Consider the following 24444-nt stretch of genomic DNA (forward strand, 5'->3'; position numbering starts at 1 on the left):
CACCATGGCTTTCGACCATTTCATTCATATTTAGCTCCATGGTGACTACACATTCATACAGTATAACACAAAAAAAAATTTTTTGAAAGAATCAAAACAACAAAAACAAAACTTCAAAACCTCATTCCATGAAACTGGAGGAAGGAGTTTGGAATATAGTTTAGAATGTTCACCAACATATAAAGGTGATGCATACACAAAGAATGAACTGCAAGGTTTAAAATAGTCAAGATACATAGATTCTTGCCTCTTGGGAATAATTTAATAAACAGTATTTTAAGACACAAGAGGTAAAAGAGCCTTGTTTAAAAATAAACAACAATTATGTCTAAATTCGTGCCCTATCACACACAAAAAAACTGAAAGTCTCATGAAAGCACTGTAAAGTTTAAGCGTATGCTTTTTCCCAACCTACATTTCTAAGCAATCCAAATTCAAGTATCCTAGCACTGTCCCAGTGACTGAGGAAGACAGGTTATAGAAACATACGTAAAATGCTACCAGCATACCTAATGAAAAAAATTTTTATATGATGGTCATCATTATTCATAATTTCATGACTTCACGTTATGTCACCAATCATCCATAAAGCTGTCAAGAAATCCTCAGAAGTAAGTTACTTTACACAAACATTTGCATGTATTTTTGTGTAGGGTGTTTCTCTAAGAAAGACTGCTGCAAACAGAAAAGACTAGTAACACAAGGCTGCGTCTTTTAAATGAAACAACCACCATTGTTTAAAAGTCAGTTTGCCGAAGAATTGACATTTTAAGCTTTTGTCAAAAATTTAAATTGTGAAAGCAAAGAGTAGATTCTCATTTGGAAACTAATTTGGCTACAAATGTCTGTGCTCGCCTGCCTCCACTCACTCTGGAGAGCATGTAAGCACACAGTTTCTGCGGGATATAGGCATGCATAGCAGTCTGTTATCACTGTCAACTAGACATGTGTTTTGAGAATAGATCCTAGGTATTTATATATGTATATATATATATATCCTATCTATTTTTACTTATTTTAGTAACTATAAATGATATTATATATACCTTATACATTGATATACATATTTTTAGATATAGATGTTATTTGCTTTATCTCTTTTACACTTAAACAAGTTAAATTACAAATTTCCCCAAAATTTTAAATTTTAAGACAGTTTTCCTCGTACTGACAGACCGTAAAGATGCACTTGCTCTCATGTTACCTTTTACTATGCAGTTGAATTCTCGTCCAATAAAGAGGCTTCATGGGCCGACAAGGTTCTATTGGCTGCTTCCTACTCCCTTTGTCTTGATTCATCCCTAATCCAAACAGGCCAGTGGGCAATGGAGGAGGAAGAAATCCACACACTTGCGGTGTTGGTAAAGTGCTACTCCCAACTTGTGGGGTGAGTGAAGGGCCTGAACCAGGAAGAAGAGGGGGTGGAGGAGGTGGAGGGATTCCTGTCCCAGGAGGCGGAGGAGCTGGAGCAGGAGGAATCCCGGTACCTGGTAAAGGAGGAGGAGGAGGAATGCCAGCACCAGGTACAGGATGGGGAGGAGGGGGAGGAAGCCCAGCTCCTGAAAGAGGAGGAGGGGGAGGGGGAGGAGGTATTCCCATACCAGGTAAAGGGGGAGCAGGGGGAATTCCCACACCAGGTAGAGGGGGGGCAGGGGGTATCCCTACACCTGGTAGAGGGGGGGCAGGGGGTATCCCCACACCTGGTAGAGGAGGGGCAGGGGGTATCCCCACACCTGGTAGAGGAGGGGCAGGGGGTATCCCCACACCTGGTAGAGGGGGGGCAGGGGGTATCCCCACACCTGGTAGAGGGGGTGCAGGGGGTATCCCCACACCTGGTAGAGGAGGGGGAGGAGGTATTCCCATACCAGGTAAAGCGGGAGCCGGGGGAATTCCCACACCAGGTAGAGGGGGGGCAGGGGGTATCCCCACACCAGGCAGAGGAGGGGCAGGGGGTATCCCCACACCTGGTAGAGGGGGGGCAGGGGGTATCCCCACACCTGGTAGAGGGGGGGCAGGGGGTATCCCCACACCTGGTAGAGGGGGTGCAGGGGGTATCCCCACACCTGGTAGAGGAGGGGGAGGAGGTATTCCCATACCAGGTAAAGGGGGAGCCGGGGGAATTCCCACACCAGGTAGAGGGGGGGCGGGAGGAATTACCACACCTGGTAGAGGGGTGGGAGGGGGTATCCCCACACCTGGTAGAGGGGGAGGAAGGGATACTCCCTTATCAGATACAGGAGGGGGAGGGTGTAGTTGCATTTCTGTATCTGGCAGAGGAGGAGGTGGGGGGATGGCTGTACTGGGCAGAGCAGGCACTGTCATGCCAAGGGAAGGCGGGTGTGGAGACATGGCCATGCCCAGGCCAGGCATGGAGCTGGGCGACTCTGTGCAAGGCAAAAGTGGTGAGTGTGGGATGGTACAGCTGTTTACAAAAACAGAGTGTTCATGACTGTCTTCCAAGTCAATATGAAGAGAAGCATGTGGCAGCGGAGATGCAGGCTGTCCATGACCATTGGATGGCAGAAGGGATGAAGGGGGCAGAGTCTGTGACACACTTTGTGTGGGTTGATGGGCATCAAGTTGTACTGATATTCTCCTTGGAGACACAATCAAAGAAATCTCTGAACAAAACTTGGTCTGTAATCCAGGAGGTGAAGATGAGAGAGCTGATGCCCCGCTCTCAGCCCCAGCTGGGCCTGGAGGCCCTTCAGGCAATGCATTCCCAGAAGCTAGTGTGAGAATCCCACCCTCTTCTGTAGGGGACGTCTGTATTGATTTTGCTTGTAAAATCCTTTGAGGCTGAATATCCTCTTCTCCTAACCTGAGTGCTTCAAGACAGACATCTTCTGAGGGTGCCACTCCATTCTCGACCCCTCGATGGCCTCTGGTCAGTTCCACGTCCACAGTGGTGTATTGCTTCTCCAGCTCAGCTATTTTGGTCCTTAGGTCTTCAATGGTCTGTTCCAGTTGCTGAATGACATTGGCCTGTCCCTCAAACCTCGTGTCAAGGACCTCCTGAGGGGCAGCAATGACAAGGGCACTTAAATGAGATTATGCCAAAGAGAAGATTATAAATTAAACAGAAACATATCATATGCTGTAATACTTCTGGAAAGATCCTCCAATAGAAAAACATGCTACTCTGTTGTCTATCCTTGGCGTTTAAGGATTCACACAATTTATCATAGGCTCCCAAAATTTCTGTTGTCTCATCCCTGAACAATATCATTAAAGACATGTACACCAACAAGAATGAGGAAGAAAACTCTGAGTGTAGAGTAGCAAACTACTTATTTTAAAATATTTTTTATTTCCTATTGTCACAACACATTTAGCAGTTTCATTGGGAGTCCATCTTTGATTTGGAAATAGAAATGCATACTGCATTCTATCTTCACATCTCAACACAATAGTCTCTATTACACAATTACTACACAACCCCTTAAATGAAAAGCCATAAAACAAAATCAACAACTGGATAAAGTCAAAAAATTTACAATGCTCAGAAGTTAAATAACATGCTACTGAATGACCAATGTGTTGCTGAATAAAAAGAAAATGAAAAACAAGCTTGGAGAAAATTATGCTAATGTGACCTACAAGTCAGTGAAGAATTTAATAAGAAAGGAATTTAATAAGAAACTATTCTGTTGGTTTTCTTTCATTTATTTACTTTTATTGCAAAGGCAGATCTACAGAGAGGAGGAGAGACCAAGAACTTCCGTCCAATAGTTCACTCTCCAAGTGACCGCATCAGATGGAGCTGAGCCAATCCAAAGCCAGGAACCTCTTCCAAGTCTCCTACACAGATATAGGGTCCCAAAGCTTAGGGCCATCCTTGACTGTTCCCAGGTCACAGGCAGGGAGCTGGATGGGAAGTGGGGCTGTCGGGATTAGAACCAGCACCCATATAGGATCCAAATGCATTCAAGGCAAGGACTTTAACTGCTATTCTATCACGTTGGGCCTGAGAAAAGAAACTATTTTGAAGAAATGAAAATAAAAACAAAAATGCCAAAGCAAAAAGAGTATTAAAAGCAAGTATTAAAAGGGCTGTTAAACGTGATATTTACCCTTTTGGGATTGATTTATTACACTGAGCATAATGGTCTCTAGTTGGGCCCATCCAAAGAGGAGTGGATGAAAAACTGTGGTACAGCTATTCCATGGAATACTACTCAGCCATTAACAAGAATGAAATACTACTTTATTTCTAAAATAGTGCTCTCGATTTCAGGCTTAGTGGCATGTGCTGGCAGCATGTTCTCTCAAGACACTGTAAATGTAATCCTGAGTTTTAAAAGCAATCACCATCACTTAAAATTAATCCCTGAATGTGTCTCTAATAAGATGCAAAATGTCTTTGACATTCATATGTCTATGGGCATATTCCTAGTAAATGTGCATAGTACCATACATATCCTGCTTGCTGTAAGTTTAATATTTTACCCAAGCTATTTGTAAAAGTAACGACAAAATATTCTTTAATAATTTGTCGATGAATCTTTTAAATATGTAAAATGTTGAGAAGTTATCTTTATGCAAATGACATACACACATGGACTCCTCCAAAGTTCATGAAAAATGTGTATTTTGAAAAATTGCATGATTTCGAATTTTTTTACATCACGATAAATATTATATTTTAATTAATTTTTTCAAGTGCCTCAGCACATACACAGGCACACAGCCCTTAACTCACTACTTTTCATCAATATCTGCACAATAAATTAAGGTGTTAAAATGCAGTTTGAGAAACTGCATTTCTCCGAGTACTATGTTCTCTGACTTGTACATGGTAAAAGACATAACTATAAACTTTACATCATGTTACATTACAGTTAATTCCATTATCAAATCAAAAAGAAGAAACTCAAAACCAAAAAACTAGCTCCCAAATACATTCCAAATAAAAACAAAGACTACCCAATGCTTCATTTTTACAATGGATTAATAAAATGAATATGCTATCTTAATTAACCAGTGTACAACTACCTTTCAAGCATGAGTATTTCTATGGGTGTTTCTGGTAAATAAAGTTTTTATTTTCCCATTACTGTCCATCACAGGAAAAGTTTAGATGGTGAAGGCAATTAGGATGCCAGTTATTCCATGTGCCACATTGCAACACCCAGTTCCAGCTCTGGACCCAAGCTTGTTGCTAGCGCAGGCTCAGGGAGGTAACAGTCATGGCTCATGTAACTGCATGCCTGTCACCCATGTAGGAAACCTGGATTGAATTCCTGGCTTCTGTCTTTAGCTCACCCATCTATTGAAGACATCTTTTCCTTTCTTCCCTCCCACCATTTTGTTCTTTGCATCTCCTTTTTTCTTTTTCTCCCTTCCTCTCAAATAACTAAACAAACAAACAAACAAACAAACAAACAAAAACACCTGGTAGCCATGTGGTTAAGTCACTGGCTAGGATGCTCACGCCCATACTGGAGAGCCTTGGTCTTGACGCCCACTGCTGGACCCAGTCTCTGTCTGCTAATGCACAGCCAAATATTAACAGTGATGGCCCCAGGAATTGGATATCTGATACCCATGTGGGAGACCAAGATTGAGTTTCTGTCTGCTGGTTTCAGCCCTCCCAACTTCCAGCCATCAATGTAGGATATTAATGTACTACTGTAATACAGTAATGTATCACTGTCTCTCAAATAAACAAGTAAAAATTTAAAATTAAATCTAGTTGAGGAATTGCATGCAAGAAGTAGATTGTAGTGGCCTGAATTATGGCATAGCATGTAGGGCATCACATATTGTTGCCCACTGGAGGCCAAGCTTCTCCAGTTTCAATCCAGTTCCTTGTTAATGACAAAAGATAAGCAGTGGAAGATGGCCCAAGCCTTTGGGCCCCTGCACCCACAAAGGAGTCCTGGAAGAAGCCCCTGGCTTCAGCCTGGCCAGGCTGGTCACTGTAGTCTTAGGGAATGGTATAAGGAATGCAAGGCTAACAGTCTCTCTTCTCTATTCATTCTTTCTTGACTTCCTCTCCCTACTCCCACTCTATAATTATCTCAAGAATAAAAATTTTCACATAAAAAAGCAGTAGGTCCTTGAAGAGTTAAAACAACTCAACTTATAAATGCCGGTACCTAAGCTAGCTCTTTTTAATCATAGAATTCGATATATGAGAAGCAATATAAAAGTTAAAAGACACTTAGGGCTGGGGCCTAGCGGCTTAAGTCCTCGCCTTGAACGCCCGGGATCGTTTGTGGGCGCCAGTTCTAATCCCGGCAGCCCAGCTTCCCATCCAGCTCCCTGCTTGTGGCCTAGGAAAGCAGTCGAGGACAGCCCAAAGCTTTGGGACCCTGCACCTGCGTGGGAGACCCGGAAGAGGCTCCTGGTTCCCGGCTTCGGATCAGCGCAGCACCAGCCGTTCACTTGGGGAGTGAATCATCAGTCGGAAGATCTTCCTCTCTGTCTCTCCTCCTCTCTGTCTCTCCTCCTCTCTGTATATCCGCCTTTCCAATAAAAATAAAATAAATCTTTTAAAAAAAAGACAGGGAAAAAAATTAATAATGAAGAAACTAAGTTATAATTACCTAGTATTTAGTGGCAACTAGCTTACTCTGTTCAACCCCGTTCATGTGCCTTCAGTCACCATCCAACTAGTCCAACGTAGCACCCAAAGTTGGGGAAATTAAGGGTATTGTATCAATGATTAGGAATATTACTGGGTGGTTTTTATCCTTTCTAAATTAAAAAGTCAGAAAAGATAAAAGATTCACAAACGATAACTGGTACCAGCAAAAAGCAAAGTCTGTTAAACAGAATCCATGTAAGATAGTTCTCTGACCTTCTATCACTTCTACCTGTACAACTAGGAAGGAAAACTATATATACAGGCCCACTTGTAGCTAGCATTATCCAAGTCCATGCAGCCACACAGACATTTAGAAAGAATCAGCTACCCCCACTCCATGCTTCCTGGCTGTTCTGTAATAGTCAAGACTTGAAAACATCTATAAAGCACTCCAGTGACCTCTTTACGCTGTGAAATGTGTTAGTTCTCCCAGGAGACCGAAGGGAGAAGATTCAATTGAAAAGTTTCAGCTCAGAAGTAGGTGCTTCAAATCTTCCAATTTTGACACAAAAGAATCTTATTTTATAAAATAAACCATTCTGTTAAATATACTTAGAATGGATTCTGTGTTTTTGCAATGAGGACTAACTCATATAAGTTGATGATAATATTTCTAAGTGAATTGTGGAAAAGGATTTGTCTTTTAAAAAGAAGTTAAAAAAAACTACACAATTATATCCCCTTATTTAGTACAATGATCATAAAGAAAGCATGTACAAAGAATTAGAATTAGTTCAATAGAAAATGATAAAAGAATTCTTTTCAGTACAAATTATGACACGATACATGCTCTCTTTTATGAAAAGATTTTTTTTTCCGGTAATATTTTACTTTCATTGATTTTCCCAATGGCCTCTAACAACTCCAATGAGTAAATTTATCTCTTTTAACTTATCTGTCATATCATTATCTTTCCCACGTTAAGTATATGTATTAACTGATCATGAACCAAGTATTATTATTTGTAATCCAAGATCTCCACTATAATAATCCTTGAATTTATAAAACCCCACAACTTATTCAGGGATAACAATGTTAACTTACCTTGTATTTATATCATATGATTTCAAACACCAAGAATCATTGCCAAACTGACCCTTCCAGATACAAGCACAGTGGATCAACATAGATGACAATGTCACGTGGGGAGGAATTTAGGTTTGGAACTAACTTTAGAAATCATCAAACTGTTAGTGCGCATTGTTCTGTTCATGTTCTACTTTCATTTTTAAACAAAGTATTGAAGGCACTAGAAAACAGTTGAGAATATCACAAACATAAATGAACATGCTTGCTAAACATCAAAAATCTTCAAATATATAGTAAGAACCAGAACAACTGCTATAAGAAATAGATGACAGAATTTCAAAATTTGGTCTAAAATAAACATGGCTCTCTAGCCTCCTGATGCCAGGAAGGTGGCAGTGTGACAAATCTCACAAAATAATAAAGACTGAAATTTTTATAGAAAAAAATCTTTATTATACAGATCACTTTCATGGATAAGAACAAGTGGAAGAAAAGTGGGAGTAAAAGAAGTACTGAAGGGAAAACAAAAAACAAAAACAACTTTTTAGAATCTTCATTGCCTTCTGTGACCTCTCTTTACCTGCACCACAAAATCCAGGCCACCCATCAATGTGACACTCATCCTTTTTCCATTCCAGGAAGGCAGAGCAAGTAAGTGCACCTGAAATCTTAACTGACTAGTCTGTAAAATAAGGTCCGCCATCCACTATCAAAGAGGAGCCAAAGTAGGATTCTATGACTGTAGGATTCTGGGTTCTGAGTTTAGTTAAGAGTCTTCAAAGAATCTTATCTGGCCTTCCTTATCCAAGGCTATCAGTCAAGGGCTGGCTGGCTCTCCCACAGCACCAATTCACAAGTCTGCTCTGTAGAGCTCTCCAGAGATGGCTGTGTTGCTTTTCAAGGGAAAGAGTTGATTCCTATGTGGGTTGCATTTTTTTTCAGGGTTTATGAAGATATTTACATGGTAAGCATTAGTCGTTATCAAGAAAAAAATGTAAAAGGAGCTTTCTGTTTTCTGATCATTTAAGCAAACCTCTTCCTTGCAGGATCTACACCAAGAGAAGATCTGCAAGGCCACCCACAGACAGAGCCTAGACGTAATCTCTGAGAGGTGGCCAGGCACTGTGTTGTCTATGGAAATCCCCCATGTTAGGAGTCTGCTCCTCTGTTTGCAGTGCCTGGAACTTAATCTTCCAGCTCTTCAGAGTACAACTAGAGAGGCCTATTAGATTCCCAAAGGACTCGACACTGCAGAAATGCACTTTTCATTATCTTCAGAATTTTTAGCATTTTTTCAAAAAGATTCTCAACTTTCCAGTACTTGGACAACAGTTTACTCTATGTTAATAGTTCAAAATGTCAAAAAATCAGTTTTTTTTTTTAAAGGAAAAAAAAAACTGGTGATCTTGGTGGTTTTCCACCAAGCCTATGCAATAGGTACATCTTTAAGAACACAGGAAAGGTAAATATATTTTTGGTTAGTAAACATCATAATGGATTCTATATGCCACCAGTCCTGGAGGTTTCTTTTTAAAATATTGTTTATAAGTCTGACTTACTGTAAGGGGTAAAGGCTGTCAGCTACTTTGTCTCAAGAATCAGATACCGTAAGTCAGCCAAAATGCTCCTATTCCTGTATAACTTTATATGTGAGCGGTTACAGTTAATTCTTAGAAATACTTAAATCTTACATATCATAAAATACAAGTTGCCATTAAAAAAATAAAATGTCACCAAAAAAATATTTGTCTAACACAAGATTATCTGATTCCTCACTAAAGAAAACATTACCATGACATTGAGGTTACAAACATTAAAAGGAAGCCAAGATATACTCAAGGAAAGCTTCTGCTAAAATGTTGATCATCTTAGAAATTTTACTACGCTTATTTTTGCCATTATCTGATTTTTCAAATTTTAGTAAATGCAATTATCAGATAACTGATAAATTAGGACATTTCTATACATCAGTAACATGGAAAATTTGTACCAAGGATAGAATTCCTACTTGTCAAGCTCTAACTTTTAAACTATTCTAAAGTTTTGGAACAAACCAATGATATTTCAGATCTACAATAAGCCAACATATGCAACACATGACTCTATAAGAAGAGAAACACAGAATCACCATCTAGGTGCTAAAAAGGCCTGCATTCAGACTGGGGCTGAGTCCAGGTCACCACGGACACAGATCTCAGGAAGCACTGGTGAGGACTAAGTCAGTGCACTCTTGTCACTCATGTAGGAGATCTAAACCGACCCCTCCGCTTCTGGCTGCAGCCCCGCCGCTACAGCCAGGTGGGAGTGAACTCACAGATGACGAGCTCACTCTGTCTCCCTGACTCTAAAATCAATCAAGCAATCAATGCTATTGCTTTAAAAAGAAGCATTTGGTGTGGCAAAAAAAAAAAAAACCCAAAAAACAAAAAAAACCACCTGCCACTGCCAAACAGCTAGCCCCTGAAAAGAAGCCAGCAGAAGAAATCTGTCCCAGACAAGAAGTGTGCCACACAAACTCTTAGGCATGCTTATTCCAGAAAGGTCAAAGCTTTTGGATGACTTATTTTCACTTAGGGGACAACAAGAAAGATGGAAAAAAAAAACCAAGTTTGTATGTAGATATGCTTATCACAAAAATAAAGTGAAAATGTCTGATTTGAAATGGAATTGTAAAGGAAAAAGAATATTAAAATGCAAAAATTAGTACACAAATTATCCAAGGTTTATTTTTAAAGCACAATATACTACAGAAAAAAAGAGAGCTAAAATGGGATGCCTGTCATGTTTCTACTGAAAAAAATAGTTCTTGAAATTATAATTTTGAACTGGAGTGGATGTGACAAATCCCTTCCAGCATGTTTACTAGACAAATGGGAATGTGATGATGAAAAGAGGCAGAGAGAAATGAAAAACCATACTTCGCGATATTATCATTAACATTTTTTAACATAGTAGCTGTTAAATTAATTGATCTGTATGAGTCAATCATAATAATCATTATTAGGGATTAATCATAGTGTAAGTGTTAAGTCATACATTTGAAAACAGGGATCAAAAAAAGAGAAACTGAAAAGAGAAAGCTGCTCTTGGATTCTCTTTCACCTGTCCTGAACACTCTAAGTCACACTCGGGTGCATGCGTGGACAGGGGGCGTCTCTGGCCCACAGGCTGTACCAGGCCTGTGAAATCATTGCTTCTGGCCCTGCCAAGGCAACTGCAGACAGGATTCAAATTCTGATAAATGTAAAGCAGGCTAATTTTTAGGTTGATAAGTTAGTAAGGCCTGCAAATGATGTTATAAATACCCAAATGACCCTTGGCAGAATAAAAGGTTTCCCCATTCCTACAAACAACATATTTTTTAGTTGTCCCAAATAGAGCAAAGAAAAATGCTATTTTATTACAGCTTTACTTTCCTTTAATCATCTTTGGATATACAGTCCTGCTCAGTTTTTCACCTCCTATCTACCTTCCTTATGTTAATACTCGGCCATTCTCAAGTGTCATACAAATCTTTGAGAAGCACAAAGCCTGGAGAAAATCAAATGGAACAGATTAATAATACCCAGGGTAGCAAAGTTGTCACTTGAACCTGTCACTCTAACAGAGTTGCAATCATAGCACCACTAATGTTCTCCTTATTACCAAATAGTATAGATTTAACCCTTTTTGTTTTAAGAATCTGAGACTTTGAATCACTCCTGCCTTAGTAAAACTGTCTCTTGGCTTCTGTAATTTTCTAATACCACTTCTCTGCTCCACCCTCTGGATTTAAGAGTGACAACTATCTTTGGCTCACTATTCTTTCTTAGATGATGAAATCTCATTTCTCTCATCAGTGCTCACTTCCTTACTGTGACTGCTCAGGTAACAGTGCCGTTTCATTCCCCTACCTTTCCCCTACCCTTCCCCTGCCCTTCCCCTGCCCTTCCCCTGCCTTCCCCCTACCCTCTCTTTGCCCTCCCCCTGCCCTGCCCCCTGCCCTCCTCCTGCCCTCTCCCTCCCCCTGCCCTCCTCCTGCCCTTCCCCTGCCCTTCCCCTACCCTCTCCCTGCCCTCCCCCTGCCCTGCCCCCTACCCTTCCCCTGCCCTTCCCCTGCCCTCCCCCTACCCTCCCCCTACCCTCTCCCTGCCCTCCCTCTGCCCTCCCTCTGCCCTGCCCCCTACCCTTCCCCTGCCCTTCCCCTCCCTCCCCCTACCCTCTCCCTGCCCTCCCCTGCCCTGCCCTTCCCCTGCCCTCCCTCTGCCCTCTCCCTACCCTTCCCCTGCCCTTCCCCTACCCTTCCCCTGCCCTTCCCCTGCCCTCCCCCTACCCTTCCTCTGCCCTGCCCAATACCCTTCCCCTACCCTCCCCTGCCCTCCCTCTGCCCTTCCCCTGCCCTCCCCCTGCCCTCTCCCTGCCCTCCCCCTGCCCTTTCCCTGCCCTCCCCCTGCCCTCCCTCTGCCCTGCCCCCTACCGTTCCCCTACCGTTCCCCTACCCTTCCCTGCCCTTCCTCTGCCCTTCCCCTGCCCTCCCCCTGCCCTCCCCCTGCCCTCCCCCCTGCCCTTCCTCTGCCTTTCCCCTGCCCTCCCCCTGCCCTCCCCCTGCCATTCCCCTGCCCTCCCCCTGCCCTCTCCCTACCCATCCCCTGCCCTCTCCCTACCCTTCCCCTGCCCTTCCCTGCCCTTCCCCTGCCCTCCCCCTGCCCTTCCCCTGCCTTCCCTCTGCCCTCTCCCTACCCTTCCTCTGCCCTTCCCCTGCCCTCCCCCTGCCCTGCTCCCTACCCTTCCCCTGCCCTTCCCCTGCCCTCCCCCTGCCCTTTCCCTGCCCTGCCCCTGCCCTCCCCCTGCCCTCTCCCTACCCTTCCTCTGCCCTTCCCTGCCCTTCCCCTGCCCTCCCCCTGCCCTTCCTCTGCCCTCTCCCTACCCTTCCTCTGCCCTCCCCCTGCCCTCTCCCTACCCTCCCCCTGCCCTTCCCCTGCCCTCCCCCTGCCCTTCCCCTGCCCTCTCCCTGCCCTCCCCCTGCCCTTCCTCTGCCTCCCCCTGCCCTTCCCCTGCCCTCTCCCTGCCCTTCCCCTACCCTTCCCCTTAGAGTGCATCTTATTCTCCAGCAAGTATTGCTCCCTGTGGTTTACCCAGGTTTGCTGTCATCCTTGAATCAGTCCTCTAATTCCTTGTTTCTAATACTTGATGGATGTCAAAATCACCCAGGTGATGTACGGAAATACAAACTGCCTGGCCCCACCCCATCATTTTCAATTCAGGTTATCTTGAGCTGAATCTGAGAATGTATATTCTCACCAATTCCCACTTGGTGTTGTTATTGTTGGTCCAGTTAGCACGTTTAGAGAACCAGGGACTAATTTACAAGTAGACATGGTTACCAAATCTGTTATTTCAATTTTTGATTACTACTTTCCAAGTGACACATCAGTTCCTGAGCTGGAAGTTATACCCCTCATAATCAAGTTATTTTAAGAGCTTAATAGCTGGTCTTCCTAACCAGTTCTACTCTTCTTTCTAGCAATATATTTCCTTGCCAAGTAATTGCTCTTAAATACTAACACACCATGGGATTTTCTTGTTCAAAAACTTGCTTCTGACTGCTAAGTCTAAGACATTTTAAATCCTATACTTGGCTTGTAAGGACCTTAGTAACACTAAAACCCTAAATGCTCCATTACACATCCATCCCTTTGCAAAGAGGTACTGAATCAAATGAAGTACAACCAATTCATGCTATTCATAGTGTCGTTTTCTACAAAGCCGCTGAATCACACTGCTCCTGAGGAAAACACAAGAGTAAATTCCTGCAAGCCTCTAGTCACATTTGTGTCAGTTGGTGAATGAATTACCTTTCCAAATGTGCACTTGTCTTTGAAAATGTCTTACACACATATATTTGTGTTGCATCACTGATATTGTTTCATAAGCTGACAATGGCACTGGCACTCATGCCTTAATGAAGCTGACATTGTCTCACAAAGCCTTACCACATCCATCTAGTTCCTATCAACACTACATAACCTTTTGGCACTGTGAGAGACATGGGTAGAGAGGAGGTATCATTTCAAACAGTGAAGTCATCCCAAAAAAGACGCAGAGTGTGAAACACATGACAGTAAATAAAATAAAAAGAGAATACATATTTACAGAATAAGCTGAAACAAGAAGGAAAAGCCTTATTGGATCGCCTGGGAAAACATATTTAGAGTGACAAAAACTTTTCACCACCTTGTGTATGTTTATGAATGGATGTAACAATAGTTTTACAAATAAATTTTAGCCAGTAAATAGATTTTTCTCAAATACAGACTGCACAGATAATAAGAGTAGCTATATTAAAAAAGTAAGGTTCAAAAACTATAGAGTATGTTTCAGATATAAAATTGTGCATAGAGTATACTAGGAACTTTACAAAACATTTTACAAAAAATAATCAATGTAGTGAAATCCTATGAGATAGGATTCATTATTATGCTATTTATTATAAATCAAGGAACATAGTGATATGCTTTCCCTATGTTCTGCTATCATTTGAAAAGCTCATGTCTTCAAAATGTGTTTGTGAAGTGCATCTTCTGGGAGGTAATTGGGACTAAATGAGCCATGAAGCGGAGGTCCCTAAGGATAGCATTAAAGACTTTTCAACAAGAGGAAGTGAAATTCATGCAAGGATTCTTGCTCTGTCTCATCATGTAAACCCCCCCCCCACATACACACACATACACTGGTCATGCAACAGCAACAAGACCCCCAGAAGATACTGGCAATGTGGTTTTCTCTTTTGGTGTTTTGATGTGTTTTTGTCATTTTTGGTTTAGCTTATCAGCCTCTAGAATCAAGGGTTATGCAAATATCTAGTCTTCTTAAATTACTGGGCCCACGGAATTCAGTTTTCTAAAATTCTCTCCTTGATCAAACTTTAGCCAAGCTTCTTTGAGCCCTCTCCTACACAAAGAAAACCTGGGATTCATGGGCTTTAAGAGCCACTAACAGCTTAAGGGCAAATTCCAAAGGTAGCCATACCCCACTTAAAGTTGTTGTCTGGGAAAACTCAGCTGCCAAGAAATAGTTACTACTGTTGAGACAACACCTGAAGATAAGGCCTGTGTGCCATCAGTCTTTGGGCAAGGATAAAATCCTAACGCCAGTAACTTAGCATCCATAGTAACCAAGCCGCATTGACCTCAATGAGCCCTGGTATTATCTGCATCTCTTACTCCACTCACTCTCATCCCAATAAAACATTCAAGTCAGGGCCAACATCATGGCTAAACAGGTTAACCCTCCTCCTCGCAGCACAAGAACCCCCTAAGGGTATGGAATCATGTCCCAGCTACTCCACTTCTGATCTTGCTCTCTGCTGATTATCTGGGAAAGCAGCAGAGGATGGCTCAAATCCTTGGGACCCTACACCCATGTGGGAGACCCACAAGAAGTTCCTGGCTCCTGGATTTGGACTGGCTCAGCTCCAGTCATTGCAGCCACTTAAGGAGGGAACCAGCAAATGGAAGATCTTCTTTCTTTCTCTGTGTCTCTCCTTCTTTATGAAAATCTTCTCAAGTAAGATAGGTCTTTATTTTAAAAAACACACTCAAGTCACTTCTGAACACATGGAAGCTGAGTTCACTTCACATGGACCCTTTCCTATTGTAATAGTTCCTACTGATTACAATGTGGCCTTATTCTTTTGTTTTTGTTTTGTTGTTTTTATGATACATCTCCATTAGCTCAGGAATTCACTCTTACTCCTCTTCCTATTCCCCCTCCTGCAAGTTTTCACCTATATTATTACAATAATTCAACAAGTCACAAGCCCATCATTCTGTTATATAAATGTATCATGATAGTGCAGGTACAATTTAATTCTATTCTATTCTATTCTATTCTATTCTATTCTATTCTGAAGGTAAATTTAAAGAGAGAGGGGGAAAAGATAGATAAGACAGATTGATTTTTCATCCACTGGTTCATTACCTAATGGCAATTATGGCCAACAAAATGCCAGACTGATGCCAGGAGCCAAGAGCTTCTCTCCAGGTTCCCCACGTGGGTTCAGGGACCCATATATTTGAGCAATATCCCACTGTTTTCCCATGCACCATTTACAGGGAGTTGAATCTGAAGGGGAGCAGTTGGGTCTTGAATGGGTACTCACATAGGATTCCAGCATTGCTGGTAGAGGCTTAACTTGCAACACAATGCTAGTCCCTGCTGATCTTACATTTTAAACAGTATCTACCGTTGTTTCCTGGAAAGTTTCTCAGTTCAACATAATAACTGAGATTTGTGTCCAAGCACACTGACCCATGGTCCTTACCTCCAAAACCACAGTGAAAACAATACAAACAACTGTTCTACCACTTTCAAATATGAACTTTTGCTCTAGTCAAGTGTGCTGCTCCACATCATTAGCCTTTTATTAAAACAATTTACTGGGCTCTCCAAAACGGGGACTGCACTGGATACCGGAAAGGCAGAGAAACTAAGGATGATTTTATTCTACGGAGCTTAACTAGCTTTGAAACACTCACAGCTCAACAGTAATGACAACCAAGATAATGCAAGGCAGTCAGAGTTAGAGCATCAGAATGGGTCTGTGGATTGAGGCTTCCCAGCTAGAACATGTAAAGAAGTCCTGTTTGATGCACCTACATTTAAAAGTAACAGTAATGTAGACTTATAAGACAGCATATGCTGTTACACATGAGTACTTCAAAAAGTTTGTAGAAAATAAAGTCTATTCTGCTGCTAAATTTTTTTCACATCGATGTAGTCTTTTATGATATACATTTTCATAAACATTTTGGAGACTCTAAAAATACAAAATTTCAAGATATGCTTTGACCAAACTCAGTTTATCCTTGAATTCTACCTACCTATAAACTTTTTGCAATCGCCTCTTATGAAAGCTGGTGAGTATTGAAGGTCTCAGAAAGCCCCTAGTTTCCTTCACCTTTTGGGTTGGAATAAACACAAAGTATAGAAATCATGAGCAAGAAGGCTAAAGAAGGAGCAAAGGAAAACTATATACAAATCTTAGGAGTCTGACAAATGTTAGGAGTTTTTCCAAATGTTATGAGAGACACAAGCAAATTTGGATTTTAGAAATCTAACTCCAGAAGCAAACTGGAGGAGAGATTAGAAGGAATTAAGACTGGAAGTGAAGAGACCTGCATGGAGATAAATGCAGAAATTAAGATAAGCCTGGGCTTGGGGCTGAGACTCTGAGGCTGCAGAGGCCCAGACGACAGAAGGCTCACCACTACACAGCTCACCTTCCCTCGGCCACAAGTGCCCTTCCACCCCTGCACCTTCACTCTCCAACCTGAAACACTTGTTCTTCTTTTCCCATCTGCCTCAGAATCTGCCCCAACTTTCACTTTTCCTAAAATAACTATCCTTAAATGCAGTGTCATTACTCCTTTCTCAATTGTTTTAAGTTCTATTGCACAGCATTTATTGATATCTTGACAGAATCACATCTTGCAAATCATTTCATGTACTAACAAATGGAGCAGACACAACCCTCTAACCTAAACGTCTGCTTCTTAAGTTTGGGACTTTGTCTTACGATTCTTTGCATTTTCATCAATGCTCACCATAAACGCCTGTACCTGGTAGGTCAGTGGGTATCGAATAAAGAAGAAACACACTTTATGACTGTTAGCTCAGTTGCCCTGTTAGTTCTGCTGCTTAAACTTTGCCTTTCTCTACAGGTCATTAATAAAACTGTACATTACAAACCAATTTTACCACTATCTAAAACTTAATATACCGACATTTCACTGCCAAGCCCTAACTCCAAGAGAAACACAAAAGCAATATGGCAAATCCAATTTGCACCTGAAAGCCTAACTACTTTCCAGACCTTGTGCAATTTTCATTCTTAAAATGGATAGCTTCTTTTACTACTACAGCTAAAATGTCTGCATTATGCTTAAGTTCAATGATAAGCCAGAGCCCCTGGCTTCAGCTTTTTGCTGGGCTCTGCAACACCGTCTGCCTGGGAGGCAGTGGTGGTTGGGTTCCTGCCACCGCCACGTGACACCACAGGGTCCCAACTCCTGATGTTGACAGTCACGGTCACTGCAGAAGTAACCCAAAAGGGCAGAGTTTCCCTCAGTCTTATCTCTCATCTTATTTTTCACAAAATAAAAATATTCTTTCAGGAAAACTAGCTTCTTTCTCTTAACCAAGCATGGAAAATTCCTTGAAAAACGCTGCCTCTTTTCAGAATCTCCACAAGTCTCCTTGCCATCCTCTTTCCTGACATCACCCGCTCAGACTCAATTAGCCAAAATCTGTATTGCACACCTAAGAATAATCAAGACACCCAGACAAATGTAAAGAAAGATAATCCCATGTTTTTTTTAACCCCAATTAACATTTTCCCTCCTCTCCTTTACATTCTGTTTTTCTGACTCTGTTGATATTTCAGTTGTTCTGTGGAGGGTTACTTTTCTTTTACAGCTTTTAGTTACTTTGTAAACTCAAACATTTTAAAAATCCCTGGAAATATTTGGAATAAAAAATATTTTGCATTTCAGATTTTTCCAGATTTTGGAACATTCACATATGTGTGTACATGATGAAAGATCTTGGGGATTGGGTGTGAACCCTACACAAAATATATGCTTCATCTGCAGCCTATACATAGAGTCAGAAGGCAATTTTATACAATTTTTTAAGAGATTTATTCCTTTATCTTATTGGAAAGTCAGGTATACAGAGAGAAGGAGATATAAAGATAAAAGGAGATATAAAGATACCCAAGTGGCCTCAATGACTAGAGCTGAGATGACCTGAAGCCAGGAGCCAAGAGCTTCCTCTAGGTCTCCATGTGGGCGCAGGGACAACCGCACTCCCAGGCCACAAGCAGGGTGCCAGAAGGGAAGTGGAGCAACTGGGATACAAACAAGCTCTCACAATGGATCCAAGTGGATGCAACGTGAATATTTAGCCACTAGGCCATCATATCAGGCTCAATTTTATCCAGTTAATTTTTAATATTTATTTATATTGAAAAGCAGATTTACAGAGAGAAGGAGAGACAAAGATCTTCCATTCGCTGGTTCACTACCCAAGTGGCCCCAACAGCCGAAGCTGAGCTGATCTGAAGCCACAGGCCAGGAGCTTCTTCTGGGTCTCCCACGTGAGTGCAGGGTCTGAAGGCCTTGAGCCATGTTCTACTTCTTTCCCAGGCCACAAGCAGGGAGCTGGATGGGAAACAGTGCAGCTGGGCTGGAATACAAACTGGATCCCATGCAGGATCCCAGCGCATGCAAGTCAAAGACTTTAGCCAGCAGGTTACTATGCTGGACATTATATGGTATTTTTAATGATTTGTACATGAAACAAAATTTTATGGAATGGAATTTTTGACCTTTCATATCATTTTAGGACCCAAGATATTTTAGATTTTGAAGCATTTTGAAGATTTCATATCATTGGATTAGGGATGTTCAACCTGTATTTCCAGTTGTTCAAATAGAAAAGGATCACTTATTAAGCACTTACTTGCCCTACATTTCCACATGTCCTATACCTTCCACTCCAATGCAGATGATTTGTCTTTATATGTCTGGATATACCCTCATCCCACATCCTGTAATTCTGACCAATGCTACTTTGACCCCACAAACTCATCTATCCAAGACTTAATCTCATGTGTCACCAAAAACATGACTTTTCATTACTCACATTCATTTCCTTAATGTGTTTCCAAGGAATGTTTCAGAAAATAAATTGCACAGTATGGTCATTGCATATGAGCACTGCAGCATATATAGCTCCAGTGGGAAATTACATATATAATTCTTGAAATTAATTTGTAATCAAATTGGGCTTTGAGCAGATGTAACAGGGCTGATCACAGTATTTTTTTTCTGAAATTGGAGAAGCTACACACAGTCTAACAACATAAGGGAAGACACTGCTAACACCATTTAGTTTTCTCATTATTACACTGTAAAATATGTGGCCATCCAAAACTAAATGATATAATGTGTGTAGATACAATTTTGAATTGCCTGATAACATCAGCTCTTACTGAAAAGCAGAGTTTTTAAAGGATTAAAAAGGGGATTCTATTCTGTTTTCAAGCAGTCCATGTTCAATAGGAGGACATCAAAAGTTTTACAAAAATATTTCAAAACAACAAATTTATAGTTTTAAAAGCAAAGAAAATTTAAAATCTGGGTGGTAACCAGGGAAAGCATGCAATCACACAGCAATAGTCAACTTAGAAATTAACATTTTTTAAAAGGGAAAATAATTCATATTGAGCTCTTGATGTGGCAGAGAGCATAAGAGTCTTCAGTTTAAGAAATGTTTCAAATATCAAAGCATAAAGAAACTAAAATCAAGAGACAGTTGCACTTTCAAAGAATTCAGTTTTATTTCGAAGCCTCCCAGTTTGATAGGGCCATCAATAAAAGCCCTTAAGAAGTACTCACTGTCTTCTTTTTGTGCCTGAGTCCCAGCTGCATCTGCTTTCAGCGTCAGATGCCTTCAACTCCTTTTAGTGGAGAAAAGGCCCTATGGGTCATGTGCTTTTTTCTAGGGATATTGGACTCTCAGAATTATTAAATTCAGGGAATGAGTAAAAATTGAAATTCATTCAATAAATTCTAGTGTGCTCAGACTGAGACAACAGGTGCCTCTGCACACATCTCGAGAAAAATTTAGAGGATGCTTTCCAATTCCAGCACAGGCCTCTTAAGCAGGCAGTTCTGAGGATCTCGCATTACCGCCACAGAATAACACAGGCAGCATCTGATGAACCAGGAACCTCTCCTGTTCACCATTCACTGAAGCACACTCACGCAAAGCCTGTTTGCTTGCACTCTGATACTTTACAGAGATGCAGAGCTGCCATCTAGCGTCTGAGAGGGAAAAGACAAGGTGCTCTCCACTTAAAAATGCAAACTTTCTATGAAGCACTAACTTTAAAAGTTAACATATTTGGCACAAAATTGCACAGGTTCACTAATGCCTGCATGTTTCTGAACTGTATCTTGATATCTTACTTTCACTAATAAGTGGTATAGAGGTTGAGATAGAATCAATTTTTAAATACACTTCTTGTTCATTTGGTAATTTTGTCATAACACTTCTTATAAATAGTCATTTTATTATGTAAAAGCACAATTTTTATCATGAGAAAGGAAATATAATTTTTACCATCATAAAGGACTAAAATGCCCAAATATTGGCACTATTAATTTTATAATGCTTGGCTTATAATTTTTAACACCTATAAACATTTCTTCACTCAGGGTGAACAATAATGACTTTAAAGGATTAAGCTAATTAACATTATAACTATAAAAGAATAAGTACAAAGTAGGTCAGAAATCAGTTCCAGCACCCTGTATCTTCTATATGGCCAGTTACTTCAGTTCTTCTGAAATATACCTTTACCATTTACGAAAAGATCCAACTCATAAAATCAAATGGTGACAAAGAGCCATCATTTCCAAAAGTAAATGATGTCATTGTTAAATGTTTATTTTCAGTTGCTTCTAACCACTGTTAGGTCTCTCAAAAGAGTTTTTGTATTTTCTGGCATCTAGATGCCTCCCTGACTAATAGGAAAAAAGCATATGTGACATTCATTCAATCTGCTTCACCATTAAGTCTCTGAGCAAGAGATCATCACGGTAGGATAGTACGCCAAGCTTCCAACTGCAGTGCTAGCACCTCCCAGCAACCTAGTGGGCATCAGTTCATGTCCCAGCTGTTCCACTTTTGATCCAGCTCTCTGCTTACGCCCTGGGAAAGCAGTGGAGGTTGGTACAGGTCCTTGGAACCCTGCACCCACATGGGAGATCAAGAGTAGATTCCTGGCTCCCAGCTTCAGATCAGCTCAGCTCTGGCCCTTGTGACCATTTGACCAGTGGACAGAAGGTCTTCCTAACTCTCTTTCTGTAAAATCTTTTAAATAAAAATAAATAAATCTTTAAAAACAAAATCTCCAAAAAATTGCATCAAATGTTTTTAAAAATTCAGTCTGTCAGGTTTTCTACTTGTTGCGATGTGCTTCACCACAGATCATAAACAGGTTAAGAAAAACAGAAATTTGTAATTTCACACACATGAGTACCTTCAATAGTACAGTTGTAATCTTAATATAGAAAGCAAGGGTGCACATGTTTTTTTATCACCATCAACATTATTTAATACTTTTTTTGCTGTTTATCTTTGACATTCCCTAGACAACAAAGATTTCAGTTTTGTAATCCCTGAACACAAGAATTTAGAAAAGCTGAACAAATTTCTCTTTAGTCATAATTAGCTATGCCACAAAAAAAGACAAAAAATTGAGATTTTTTGAGGGTATTATTTTGCCTAATATTTCTGACCACGTGAATTCCTTTTTACCTCTTACCCACTATTGGCTACTAAGTGCAGCTAATTAAATAAACATCAGCTGAATAGTTAATGCCCTTTAAGTGTTCCAAGTTGATGCACGCATCTTCTCTGAAAACAAAATTAAACACAACGGAAAATTTGTTTTTGGTGATATTATCCTTAAGAGTGGCCTTACTTTTATGATAAATCTAGTTATCTTTGTGAAATACACATAAGGACTATAAACTGTTCATCACCGTAATATCCCTCTATGTAATCTCTATTTCTCCTCCAGAGGGAGCACAACTTTCACGTGTGAAGCTGAGATATTTTTAATTTTATTTATTTATTAAAATGTATTTATTGGAAAGACATGGAAAGAAGAAGGGAAAGACAGAGAGAAAGATCCCTCTGCTGGTTCACTCCCCAAGTGGCCTCCAAAGGCTACAGCTGAGACGATCCAAAGCCAGAAGCCAGGAGCTTCCCTGGGTCTCTCACACGGGTACAGGGTCCCAAGGCTTTGGGCCGTCCTCGACTGCTTTCCCGGCCACAGGCAGGGAGCTGGATGGGAAGTGGAGCTGCTGGGACACGAACTAGCACCCAGCGTGTGCAAGGCAAGGATTTAAGTGCGGGGTCATCACACTGCCTGGGATTCGATTTGATTCGATTCTCTTCTTTTTTTAAGAAGGAAAGTCATTTCATGCTTTGGAGGATTCTTAATGTCACCAATTTAAATTTTACAACGAAAATTGGCATAGCCCAAACAGTTTATGTCATCACTAACCAGAATCAGACCTGAATCCAGATCGAGGCTTCTCATTTCCTGATAATCCACATTCAACTTCTTAACATTCATTTCTAACACTATTTCAAAAAGTTTGTGGGAAATAGAATTAAGGTTTTTTTTGGCGCATAGCAATTTACAGCCTATGCGTCCCTTTTAGTGCACATTTTCCAGAAGCTTTGTGAAGACCCTTCACCAGTTAATTCTCAAAAGCACATTCGGGTGAAAATACAAATACAATCAGCAAGCCTCCTTAAGGGACAGAAAACAGACGCTACGGAAACTAAACAGACATGAACTACATGTCTCATTCACCAAAGTAACTTAAACTCTTACTTGATTTGGGAAAAGCTATGACAGATTTTCATTTAATTGTATCCAGAAGACTATTAGACCTGGCACATCTCGGCACAGACTTCCCTGGGAGGGGCCCGAGTTTCCTTTTGCAGACAGCTGTTGTTGGGTCCAACCCTTTGGCTGGATAGAGCACGATACAGCTTCTGAAAAGCTTGCACTCAGTTCCACTTCAAGGCTGATCTTCTTTGGAAAATACATATGGAAGCACACACCCTCTTCTACCTGACTGGATTCCCTGCAGGCTTCAGGAAGTAAGAGCTCCCTCGCCAACTGGGAAAACCACAACACAAACCACAGACCTTGTCATGATTCCGAGACACATGATAGATGAGGCTCTGCGTGGTAATAAGATCTTACCTGCTGGACAGCATCTGGACACTTGTTCGGAGTTTCCAGAACAGCAGACTGAAATTCTAGATTGGAAAGGAAACAGATTGTCCATAACGTAAAGAATACATTTTCCTATCTCCTCAGTCAGAACGTGAAAATTTCGCTGAAATATACCTTTAGTCATACATTCCAAAAGTATCCGTCTTTCTATTTTACTACTGTGTTATGAGGATATGATTATTTTCAGCATATGTAACACATGCAATGATATATGGTCATGTCTTTACTTATTCTCTCACATTGGAGTCTTCGTATACCCTCTTCACAAATCATCCATCATTATTTTTCTCATCTTGTAGTTCACTGGTTGGACCACCATTTCCTAAGACTTTCACTTGCTCATATTTTGTTATGCACTTAAAATCTCTACCAGGATAGAAGTCACTTTATCAATATTGAAGGATAGGGGCCCAAAAGCCTCAGATGGTTATTGAAAAGTACCTTCTGTTTTCCACAAAGAGTGATGAACATTGTCACCAAAGGGCTCTAAGTAATGAAGGATGCTGATGGGATTCTGTTCCCTTCGACTCTTTGTTACCAGAGACTCTGGGAGAAACCAAACTTATCACATGACAAAACCTAGAGATAACCAAGTCCAGGATTTTCTTCTTAAGGAAAAATTGTGCTTTTCTTTAAAGTACCCTATGTGATCCTGCCCTGTAAATTTAAAAAGCATAAAAATAAAAAGTGCTTTCAGGAATGTCCAGTGTTCCATGGACGTGGGTCTGAAGATCACTAATCTGGTTTACCCTCATTTGAGAGCAAGAAATCAAAGGTCCACACCTAAGCAGTTGGTGGCAATGTGAAGAACAGAACTTATGTTACCAATCCTAGAACTGCCTTGTCAGAATCTTAGCCTGGCACAATGCTCCCCCTTCTCTGCACACAACGCAGACACCAGACAGAAGACACAGCAGTCATTCTCAACAGTTCTTTCTATATTCCAAATTTAACA

General features: G+C 41.0%; 1 protein-coding gene across 3 annotated transcripts in view; it reads right to left on the reverse strand.

Moving 5' to 3' along the window:
• Window positions 1–24444, reverse strand: part of FMN2 (formin 2) — a 285407-nt gene that overhangs the window by 189113 nt on the left and 71850 nt on the right. The window contains exons 4-6 of one of the 3 annotated variants that reach the window (XM_040967978.1): window positions 23457–23512; window positions 1668–3015; window positions 1205–1487 (exon numbers count right to left, since the gene is read on the reverse strand). In XM_040967978.1, the coding sequence (XP_040823912.1) occupies window positions 1205–1487; window positions 1668–3015; window positions 23457–23512 (1687 nt within the window). Of the gene's footprint in view, window positions 1–1204; window positions 3016–23456; window positions 23513–24444 lie in introns of all 3 variants that reach the window. The other 2 variants (XM_040967977.1, XM_040967979.1) reach the window with 2 other exon arrangements.

The sequence above is a fragment of the Ochotona curzoniae genome, unplaced genomic scaffold (genome assembly GCF_017591425.1).
Source record: "Ochotona curzoniae isolate NIBS_2020 unplaced genomic scaffold, NIBS_Ocur_1.0 scaffold_4683, whole genome shotgun sequence".
Taxonomy (NCBI): domain Eukaryota; kingdom Metazoa; phylum Chordata; class Mammalia; order Lagomorpha; family Ochotonidae; genus Ochotona; species Ochotona curzoniae.